This window comes from Hyposmocoma kahamanoa, unplaced genomic scaffold, assembly GCF_003589595.1.
Source record: "Hyposmocoma kahamanoa isolate Upper Pololo Valley unplaced genomic scaffold, ASM358959v1 62, whole genome shotgun sequence".
NCBI classification, from domain to species: domain Eukaryota; kingdom Metazoa; phylum Arthropoda; class Insecta; order Lepidoptera; family Cosmopterigidae; genus Hyposmocoma; species Hyposmocoma kahamanoa.
Genome location: NW_020653850.1, coordinates 19,877,954 through 19,889,640, shown reverse-complemented (window position 1 = coordinate 19,889,640; position 11,687 = coordinate 19,877,954). Strand labels below are relative to the sequence as shown.

Sequence of the window (11,687 nt, the reverse complement as noted above, 5' to 3'; positions counted from 1 at the left end):
AATTTGAATTTTGAACAATGTTCTTTAATGTTGTTTTATTTTGATTTCCTGTGAACTATATAGAGCTGTAAAACTATTTCCCTATTTTTAATAATGTTTACTCCATGTCAGTAAGCAAGTTGACAAAAATAAGTAAATAAACTGTGCTTCTTTTACTTAGAGCATATCTAAGTTCTTTTATATAACTAAAAATGAATATTTTTCCCTTCATAAATCTTTTCAATTCAGTCCATATCTGAAAGCATTTCTTTATCTGATATAGCTATTTTATTATATAGACTTAGCAATTTTAGTGTGTTCACCATTACATCAATGGTGAACAATAAGAAATAAAAATAATCACATTCTGCACTACTCAAACAGGTATGTATTATGACACAACAGTCAAAATCGTCTAAATTTAAACAAAATGTATTGTTTTTCGTACCTTTTTAGAAGACTGAAAAGGAACCAATTTATATTTTTTTATCATATTCTTTTTAAATATTTACTGTTCCGATTGAAACACCAACAAGTACAGAAACACATTTTTGGACTGTTTAAAAATAACCATTGTTGTTTTTCTTGAATGTATCTGCTTCATGTACAAAATACACGTACACGCTGTAAATTATCTGTCATGCCTGTGACTTTAGTGGCTTTCCTCTCATAAATAAAAAATGTAATAGCAACTCTATATACTTCCAAGTTGACTGAAAGCGTCCAGTCTGTACCAAATGCAAAAGGCAACTGAATAAAACCTGACGACAGCTGAAACACGAAGTTTGCCGAGGGATATTGAGAAAATAGAAGCACTGCACAGAGCAAAAACAGGTTAACCTGACATTTAGATTTAGACAGTAAAGAGAACTTTCTCACATTGTACTCCCACAATACTCGTTAAATAGCAAAACCTGCAGAAGCCTCTGAAATCACTAAGTGGAAAACTCAATACTGGCAAACCCAAAAAGAGCACCGCCATTGTGCAAAAAGAAAACTAAATTATAAGTATCAAGCTTAATACGTTTTAGACTGCACTTAGTACTGATTTAAGTTTCTGTGGATTGGTTTATTTATGTGATATGTTAAAAAATTTCCAATAAACAGATTTGTACCCATTTGATTTGTTACGAGTGGAATTTAAATAATAAAGAATTTAAAACAAAGGTTAAAAAATTAATACCACCATATTGTTTAATATACATATTATATAGAAACCAAATACCTTAAATATTTATTTTTTATTTGCTTCAAATGTCTGATACAAAGATTAAATGATAATAAATTCAAGTTAATCACAATAATTATGGCCAACTTAAACTAAATATTGGTTCATTGTGGTAAAAACCGAATGCTGTCAGATATTCTACCACAATAACTTGTTTTTTAAAATAATGGATTTATTTGATTAAAAAAACATTTTTCTTTCTAAATGACTGCTTACACAATCTGCAAATGGCTAATGCTTAACCATGCATTCAATCAAAATAGCAAATAATTGCTATTTTAGGAAACAGGGAACGCCACACATACTGATATAAAAATCACATAAAGCCAGAAAAAGCTTTATGTCCATGTAATAAGAGCGAAAAGACGTTGCGGCGACAGTGTGAGCGTAAGCAAACCCCATTGAATGTACTTATAGTCAAAAAATAAATACTTTTCCAGATATCTTTCCTATAATTTTCCACGTATTTTTCCTATAAGTTTAACGTTGACACCTTTCAAGAGTTGAAATTACTGAACCAGAAGTATGGAGCCATTATAAAGGTTTTTTTTTTACTGTCGTGTAATAATTTTTACTCTCGTTTTTCTCTTCAGTAGCTTTTGGTTACACAAGTTTATTTTATAATTCACGATAAGCAAAACTTCAAAACATATTTCTAAACGTAGAACATAATAATGAACCTTCGAAATTATATTTTTCCAATTTTTTAGGAATTCTTCCACCTTAAGCCAATTCAGAGTTAATACATTTGGTCATCCTCTTATGACAACCAATCATAATATGGATTTGAAAGGTTAAAGAGGCTATTAAAAATTGTGACATTTGTGGTAATGTCCGTCGAGCGTTCATCCACGTCTTCGGATCCAGCCGGCTTAACATGAGCCCGAAGACAAAAGTTCTCTTGTTCGAACTGTCAAGTTTCTCTCGAAAATCTCGAGAGAAACTTGACAGTTGCTTGCAATTCAAATTATTAACAACATTTACTTATGATGGAGCTTTAATATTCCACAAAGGCCTGTTTTTAACCGACTTCAAAAAAAGGAGGAGGTTCTCATTTCGATGTGTTTTTTTGTACGTATGTTTTTTACGCGATAACTCCGGTATTTGTGAACCGATTTTCATGATTCTTTTTTTGTTGGAAACCCCCATTTGGGAGGGTACCCCCATAGTGGTCCCATTTAATTTTGAAGAAAATCAACCACCTCTAAGGGTGACTGTTCACGCATGAAGATTCATTTAGTACTCTGTACTGAGATTGTTGCTTAGCCCCTTTCAGTTTACGAATGACTGTGACTGGTCAGTCATAATTTTAAATTAGCATACATTTGTATCTTACGAGCAATGCGTATAACATACTACATTTAATTTTATTGTTGCCATTAGATTGCATTAGCAGTCAAAAAAATGCATAGGCGTAGTTAAATATCACAAACATTTTACTGTCTCAGAAATTGAAATAGGCAGAATACTCCTTCAGCTTCAATGAAATAATATCTCTCTGAAATTCTGGAAATATTGTATTTTAGTTATATTTTCGATGTGTCTAGCAGTTACTTTACTAATGTTACTGTAAAAGTTTTATAATCAGAAGTAAGGAAAGAAATATTTTATATTTTAAATTTATGCCTTTTTTTTAAATATTTGATAGTGAAATACGCAGAATACATCACGTCAAGTCAAAAATACTATATAATCTCTACTGCAACTCATTCTGCAAAGAAAAATCCAGGGCTGCAGAAGACATGACCATAGAAAATCTTGCAGTGGTTCAACATAAGTACCATATAATTCTTCAGAGCTCCAATTTCATGGGTCCAAGTGGCTAAAATAACAGCCACCAGGCACACCAAGAATATTTCAGAGAGAGGTATTAGTACTCCATATGCTAAAAGTATACTCTACCTATTCCAATCCATGCTTATTACCTGCAATAACCATAAAAAGAAACAGCATGCCCCCATACAGGCAGTAAGTGCAAAATTAGCCATAGTGTCTACATGAACATTGACTTACAATTATATGGACGACGGGTCTAATACAAAAACCACGAAAAAAAGTCCTAAGTCAACCTATTTAAACGTAATGACATGTAAAGAAATATGAAAAGGCTAAAACGTTGAATTTAAATTGTAATATCATCGCAGTACTGTCTAATTTTGCTTGCTTCGCTGTCAGTCGAACAAACGAAGACTAAAGCGTGAATGACGCTCTGTATACGATTTTAACGCCCTATAAGTTCGGACACTTTTTAGCGAGGACCCGACGTCCATATAATTGTAAGTCAATGTACATGAAGTATAAAATTGACAATTCTTTACTGTGTACAATACATTCACTTAGCTTAAATATTATTCCACTATTGGCACAAGTTGGTAAATATCCTCATATTATGCATATTCACAAGATTAAAAAAATAAGGCACATTAATCACATCATACATTTACATAATCTCTTATAAACAAAAGTACTTGTGCGTTTGTAAAAAATGTACACTCTAATACAGTGGGCTTAAAAATAAAATTTTAACGATATAATAACAAGGAATGCAATACAGTCTCATTTAATATTTGAGCTAATGGAATTTTGATTCAGAAATGTAATCTATGAACAATTCAATGGAATTTTTTAAAATCTTGTATCAAATCAGACTCAATCACTAACTTCAGTCTTCAAATAATTTCAAGTATTGTATTTTTCTTGGAAACTAATTTTATACTCGTTTCGGACGGCTCACAATGGCATAATCTGTACCATTGCAATTGTTGTGAGATACTTCTTCCAAACCAACTTGATTTTGCAGAGCTTGGGCCTGTGCAGCTGTTGGCACTTGAGGACCTGGCGTATTGGGTTTCCTAATAATCCCATAGCCCAAATGAGAATCATCTGCCATCCTAGCAGTCTGCATGACATTCTCTACTTCATCATAATCATTCCAGGTATCTTTACTTTTTGGATCACTCAATGCCAATGTAGTTGGCCGTGCTTCAATCTTCTTATACTTTGATGATTTGTTCAGTTTACTTGTAGAACCAAAGTACTGCAATCTGTCATAATTCTCATCATCTGGATCAACTACTGGGCTTGGTAAAAGAATAATCCGTGATGATTCAGGTCCAGTGCTGTTCAGGTTATCTTGAGACCGGGAAATGAGTTTCATACAATTAGGATTGTCTCCCAGGTTTGGTGTGAACTCTGTATGGTCAGGATCATCAATGCCAAAGGTTTTCCATGCTTCACTACGCACTTCTACTTTATCATATGGCACTGAAGGTGGACTCTCCCTTTTGATTTGGTCAATTGGCTCATAATTGTCAAGTTTCTTGTATCTGCCAAATTCAATACTATCATCAGCTGAAGACGGCAGTTCCTTGTAACTTTCAAGTTTCTTAAGTCTGCCAAAATCTACACTGTCATCATTAGAACTAGGTAGATCTTTAGCAATACCTTTGTGAAGATTTGGAATAATTTTCCTAGGAGGTTTCTGAGGTTTTGGCTTCAAAGCTGGTTTGGGCATTAATAAAGGAGCAGTATCTCTATCTGAACTAATGGAGTTCTGGCTAGACACTGACGTTTTAAATGACAAAGAACTTAAATTCAGATCATCAGGTCGTGTTGCAACTAATGGGCTCCTAGAGCCTGGGAATAAATTGTTGACACTGGGTATGTTAAACTCGCTATGTTCAGGACTATTCAAATTGTCACTGCCAATCAGCTGTTTCATGGTCTTCATTTTTAAAGACAGGCATTTGAATATTTCAGATTGATTCTGATGTTCTAAATGGAAAATTCCTTCACCTGTGTCACATTTCCTGCCAGCCTCAAATGTAAATTTTCCCTGTCTATAACCATACCTCCTTATATACCTGTATGGCCATGTGGCATATAGTTTGTTATCATTTAAGTCTCTCAATTCTATAGCTGTAGCTGTGAGAAGGAGAAGGTATCTCATTGGGTCAAAACCACATCTTGTAGAAGCTTCTGATGGGCACATTTTTACTGAAAATACTCCTTCCCCTGATGAGCAGTAAAGGTCATTGTCTTCATCACAACATATGGGATTTGAGTCCCGCCCCTTGAAAGCAACAGACTGCAATGCTGACACCCAATCCAATGCCTCAGCATCGCTTTGAGTACTGACTTGTTGGGTACATGACTTAGTAAGTATAGTAATTGTGTTTGGACTAGAATGTGTTATTTTAATACAATTTTCCAGAGTAATAATCTTGGGAATGGCACCAGAAGTCACTTCTTCTTTATGATCGTAAATTTCAAGCCGCTCTATGCCTTGTTTACTTGCAGTAAATAAAATGCAGTACTTCAGTTGCCAGTTTTTCTGTAAAATAAAATGTACCGTGTTAACAGCGAAATAGTGAAAGGTCCACTAAGTATTAATGTCCTTATCACAAAAGTATACTCATAGCCTCAGTTTCTCAGAGATAAACACAACGAAAAGTAAAAGGCAATAAGTTCTATCTTCGATATTATATAGTATATAAGATCTATCAAAACAACTTGGCATCTACTAGTGACTCATTCGAAAAACCGTAATGTCGTAACCGCGTGCTACGTACGTTTATTCTAACTTTATGTGAACACTGCTTAGCGAATTTTGGTCGTGTAATTAAGCGTTTAAAGTACCTTTTTGGGGAATTTGCTAAACATATTCCCTCCAGCAGGTGGGAATAACAAACAACCAGATTTTATTTCATCGTCTTGTTCCATCGTAAATGATCTATTATATGTATGATTATCCACACAAACAATTCCGAACTACACAGAACAGCATATCAATCACTTAAAGAACACAGTTTTCGTTGATTTAAAACCATAAAACAATTTTTTTTAGGAAAGAATAAAATTGACAGTCAGTCGTCCCAAACGGTAGCCGCCATTTTTTTGTTATTTATTATTCCGTTTCACTTGGATACGTGAACACACATGCCAACTGGCAGCCAAGGGCCAAGAAAGACAAAGTGGACTATACACGTTCGTATTATGCTTACAATATTTTATTATGTTGGTTATTTAGCCGGACATAACCCATTCACTTTAACAAATAATAATAATAATTGTAATAATAATAGTAACAATAATTATTGGTGCGTATTGTTCTAATAGGGTGACATTAATTTGTAAATATGCTTCTAGTGTGCTTTAGATTTGTATTTATATTTATGTATATGTATTTAGATTTGTAGTTGACGTTTCAGATCCTTAGGGTCGTATTCCAGAACTCTACACAATGCTCAAGTCAGGACTTGAGTATGATTTAAAGCATTGAAAATCATACTCAAGTCCTTGCCATTAGGGTCGTATTTCCAGTGCTTCAAATCATACTCAAGTCTGCTCATTCCTGACTTGAGTAGTACTACTACTAGTCAGGACTTGAGCAGACTCTGATGGCAAGGACTTGAGTATGATTTTCAGTGCTCACTGCAATACTCAAGTCCTGACTTGAGTATTGAGTAGAGTTCCCTACTCAATACTCAAGTCAAGATTTCTGTGAAGATAATGCATATTCTATCACTCTTCATTGTCTATGCTGTAGGTTGCTATGGCTACAGTCTGACATGTTATTTTTCACTCTTGTCACTCATGTATATACTGTTACATTTAAACTTGGTCTGATAAATAAATAATAATAATAATAATTGTCTTTTCTGATAAATAAATATCACCCCGTAGTTTTTGGTATTTCCGAGACATGGTTAAAACCGGGAGCCCTATTCAGAGTTCCTGGCTATGCATGCCTTCGGGATGACAGAAGTGATGGGTGGGCTGGATGTGCCCTACTAGTGAAAAGGAACATCATATATACACAACTCTCCATCCCCACTCACTCCACAGGCCTCCATGTTGTCGCTATTAGAGCACAAAACAAATCATTTGTCTCTGTCTACATTCCCCATCCTAGCCTTGACCTCATCATAGAACTATCCGTGATCCTCTCATCCCTCCCTTCCCCCCTAATTGTTTTAGGAGATTTCAATATACGCCACTCGCTGTGGGGATCTCACATCTGCGACTCTTTATCCTCTGCTTTTCTCGATCTTCTGGACAACACAAATTTATGTATAGTTAATGATGGCTCTCCTACACGCAGAACTTCCCCCCTTCAAAATACCAGCGCGCCTGACCTAACCTTAGTCTCTCCTAGTTTAGCCCCTTCCACCTCCTGGCTTGTTCTGTTAAATTCCTTTGGTAGCGATCACCTTCCTATATTAATTTCAGTAGGAGACTCCTCACTTATCCTCACACCAGACCCCCCTCCCTTACTTAAATACAGGCTTAGGCAGGCAGACTGGGACATTTACTCCTTGGTCCTGAACAGCAAAATTGTAAACATGCAACCAGTTCAAGTAACCCCCTCAACAGTTCTGCATATATATTCAGAGTTCATCACATGTTTGTTTTCAGCCGCAGATGAAACGATCCCATTAAAAAACTCTGCAAATAGCAAAATTTCCTCTCCCCCGTGGTGGGATTCGGAATGTTCTGCGTCAGTCAAGGAAAGAAATCGGGCAGAACTTGAATTCACATGTGACTTATCCTTTGAGAATCATTTAACTTTCCAAAAGATTTCCGCTCACACGAGAAGATTTCTGAGCAAAAAGAAATTTCAAGGATGGCGTGCATTCTGCGAATCTCTGGAACCCCGCACCCACCCGTCTACAGTGGGGAAGAGAATAAAATCCTTTCGCAGATCTCAGACTGATCACAACAACACCTCGTCTAACGACCCGACACCCTGGCTTGTGGATTTTATTACAAAATTATCCCCCCCTTTTGTTCCTTCAGAAGCTCCTACCGTTATAAACACCTCCTTGTCATCTCCTGACCGTATGAATGCCCCCTTCTCTTTTGAAGAACTAAGCTGTGCTTTGGACCATTTAAGGGATTCGGCGCCGGGTGCGGACGGCATTCCCTATTCGTTTATTACCAGGTCCTCTAATCCTACCAAAATTTTTTTTTTGAATATTATAAACACAATTTTTGAATCTGGCATAGTCCCTATTTCATGGAAAACCCAAATTATCATTCCAATCATAAAACCTGGGAAAGACCCATCTAATGCAAACTCGTATCGACCTATCGCCCTATCATCGGTTTTAGCTAAAATCATGGAACACCTAATAAAAAACCGTCTGGAATGGATAGTAGAGAGCAAGGGATTGTTACCCAGAAGCCAGTTTGGCTTCCGAAAAGGCATGGGCACTATGGACAGCCTAAGCATTTTTTCATCAGATGTTCGACTAGCCCTCTCCGAGGGAAAACACGTCATAGGTGTGTTCTTAGACATAACATCAGCTTATGATAACGTGAATCTTCCACTACTCTGGCAGAAGATGCTCAATCTGTGTATTCCTGTGAAGATGATCAATGTCATTTACAACATGTTTATGGGTCGCTCTATCGCAGTGCGTGTTAACGGTTCCACAACCCCCTCCCGTATGGTCTGGAACGGCTTGCCTCAAGGTTCCGTTCTTAGCCCTCTCCTTTTCAGCTTGTACACGTCTGACCTCGGCACTTCAGTCAATTGCTTCAGCAAAAACTTGCAATATGCAGACGATATCGCCATGTACGCTTGTTCCAAATCTTTTTCAGATACTGAAAGACGCCTCAACTCTGCCCTTTTTTACCTAGACTCTTTGCTTACCGATCACGGCCTCTCTCTTTCAGCTAACAAAAGCACAGCTGTCGTTTTTTCCCGCAAGAGACGCCTCCCTGAAACTGAAATACATGTTAATGGGGAAATCATAGAACTGAGGGAAAAAGTAAAATTTTTAGGCATTATTTTGGACTCAAAATTATCTGGCATCCATCACCTCAACTATATTTGTCAAAAAGCTGAAAAAAGCATAAATGTCCTACGTGCACTTTCTGGTGTTCGTTGGGGATCACATCCGTATAACCAAAAGCTCCTGTACAACGCAATCATTAGAAGTCATTTTGATTATGGCGGCTTCCTTCTGGAACCATGCAACAAAATAGCCTTGGCTAAGATGGATAGAATCCAGGCAAGATGCCTGAGAATAATCACAGGTACCATGAAATCCTCACCAACAAACGCTCTTCAAGTCGAATGTCTGGAGCCCCCTCTACATCTACGTAGACAATTCCTTGCTAATAGATTCCTCTTCAAGATCTTTCAATATTCTTCTCACCCTTTGCTTCCCGTATTGCAATCCTTGTCGGAGATTATCCCTTCATCCAATTATTGGTCACACAAGAAACCCCCCCTTCTTATCAACAGTTTTAACAAAATTTCCAATCTCCCTTCCCTATTTACCAAAATTATATGAACCCGTTGTTTGAAACTGATTTTAAATGTTTAACGCTTCGCCCAACAGTCTATCTTAGTTTTGGCATCATGAAAGATACCCCTGGAGCAAACCAAGTCTTCAACGATATAGTTGAGAGAGAATGGCATGACTGGACTACTGTTTTTACCGACGCTTCAAAATTACACGAACATGGCGACTTGGGAGCCGCGGTTTGGTTCCCCAAGTTCAATGTCGTACTCAGTTTTAAATCCCCCTATCTGAATTCGGTCTTTTCGGGAGAGGCAATTGCAATACTCGAAGCCATTTTATATATTGAGTCCCATAAAATTAATAAATGTTTGGTTTTCTCAGACTCACTAAGTTGCCTCCAAGACATTATTAAGCTACCGTTTCATTCCAAAGACAATTTCTCCATCACCCTCCAAATTAAGGAAGCTCTGTACCGATGTCATTGTGCGGGAATTGAGGTAACTCTGGCCTGGATTCCCGGTCACAGTGGGATTAGTGGCAACGAAGCAGTAGACGCCTTTGCAAAGGATGCGACAAGAATTGGCGTATGCAAATACTGTAAGTGCTTTCCCAGAGATCTGCTCGCCATGACCAAACCCCAAATGCTAGCCTCCTGGTCGGTCCTTTGGCAGGAATCACGACAAACTGTTGGTAGACACTACGGTAATCTCCAACCAAATCTACCCACTAAACCCTGGTTTTTTAAACGTCGCGATTTGCCTAAAAACATCACTTCCACTATTATTCGTTTGCGCTTAGGCCATGTTTGCACACCTGTATTTTTGCGTAAAATCAGAGTTCGAGATCACTCTCTGTGCGAGTGCGGCCTAGAAGACGGTACCTTGGAACACATTTTTTTCAATTGTCCTAATATTGCTGTTCCACTTTATAACTTACTTTCTCCAAAATTCCCCCGCCCCATTAACATAAACAACCTCTTAACTTTAGTGTTCTCCCCCCATATTGTTACTCTATGTAAATTTATCCACTTAAATAACATATATTTATAAATATTGTTTTGCTGTTTTGTTTTACATTCTCAACTGAGTACTCCCGTAGTCCAACTTACCACCACCGGTTAATGTCCTATTAGAGCTTAGCGAAAATTTTTTTTTTTTGTTTCGTTTTTTTTCTTTCAACTGTGACATTGGCAAAATCATTAGTTCTCATATTGATGGAGCCATAAAAATAAAAAGTGAAGTGAAGTGAAACTTGGTCTACTTATTAAATATATAATAATATTCATTTATAGTTGCATATCCTTTATTATTTACATAACAAAAACTTAAAATGGTAGCAGAGAAGAAAAAGATCTGATATTTTTGAAGTGAAGTGTAAAACTCGCGCAATATAAGACGATGCCGAAAACGACATATCACATCGAACCTTTGGATAAGGATAACGATGATACCTGGGCGATACAAGCTGAAGCCCTGCTAATAAAAAACAAACTTTGGAAGTATGTTACTAACACACTACCTCCAACTCCAAGCAACGATGAACTTGATAGCGACAGAGAGGCTAAGTCAGAACTTATTTTACTGATTGCACCTTCACAGCTAAAGGACATCAAGAAATGCACTTCTGCGAAAGCCCTATGGGACAAATTAAAGGAAATACATGCAAGTAAAGGCCCTGCGAGAAAAGCTACTCTTCTAAAACGGTTAATACTAACTAAACTTGAAGACAGCAATGTTCGTGAGCACCTGAACAAGTTTATGGACACAGTAGACAAGTTAGCAGAAATGGATGTAGATATTAACGAGGAACTACTCACTATCCTGATGCTCTACAGTCTTTCCTCTGAATACGAAAACTTTCGTGTAGCCATGGAGTCACGCGACGTTCTACCGGAACCTGAGGAACTTAAAATAAAAATTATTGAAGAGTGTGACGCTCGACACCGTGACGTCGAAGTCAGCCCGCCACCACATGAAGAAGAAAACGCACTACGTATCTTGCGAAATCTGTAAGAAATCGGGACGAAAAATCTTTCAGAAGAAGACGCACAAGATTTGCTCTACCTGCTGGAAGAAAAATAAAAGCGGCTAAAGGCTCAGAAAATAAAAGTTCCTACTATGCCGAAGATTGCTACCTCACTTCAAACAAAAACAACCAGAACGACTGGATACTTGACAGCGGCTGTACCTCTCATATAACGTTTCAACATGAGTTTCAAAAACTTT

General features: G+C 37.1%; 1 protein-coding gene across 1 annotated transcript; it reads right to left on the bottom strand.

Moving 5' to 3' along the window:
* Positions 1–3,429: 3,429 nt before the first annotated feature.
* LOC113229452 lies at positions 3,430–5,957 on the bottom strand. The gene is made up of 2 exons (XM_026463047.1): positions 5,846–5,957; positions 3,430–5,540 (listed from the first exon to the last, which is right to left on the bottom strand). Exons 1-2 carry the CDS (start codon positions 5,927–5,929, stop codon positions 3,918–3,920), a joined length of 1,707 nt encoding a protein of 568 aa, XP_026318832.1. The 5' UTR covers positions 5,930–5,957; the 3' UTR covers positions 3,430–3,917.
* Positions 5,958–11,687: the final 5,730 nt, after the last annotated feature.

Excerpts from the sequence above, each read along its gene's own strand:
- LOC113229452 (XM_026463047.1), bottom strand. The coding sequence starts at position 5,929 with ATGGAACAAGACGATGAAATAAAATCTGGTTGTTTGTTATTCCCACCT. Across the intron at positions 5,541-5,845 it reads TTAGCAAATTCCCCAAAAAG|AAAAACTGGCAACTGAAGTA; the intron begins GTACTTTAAACG and ends TTTATTTTACAG.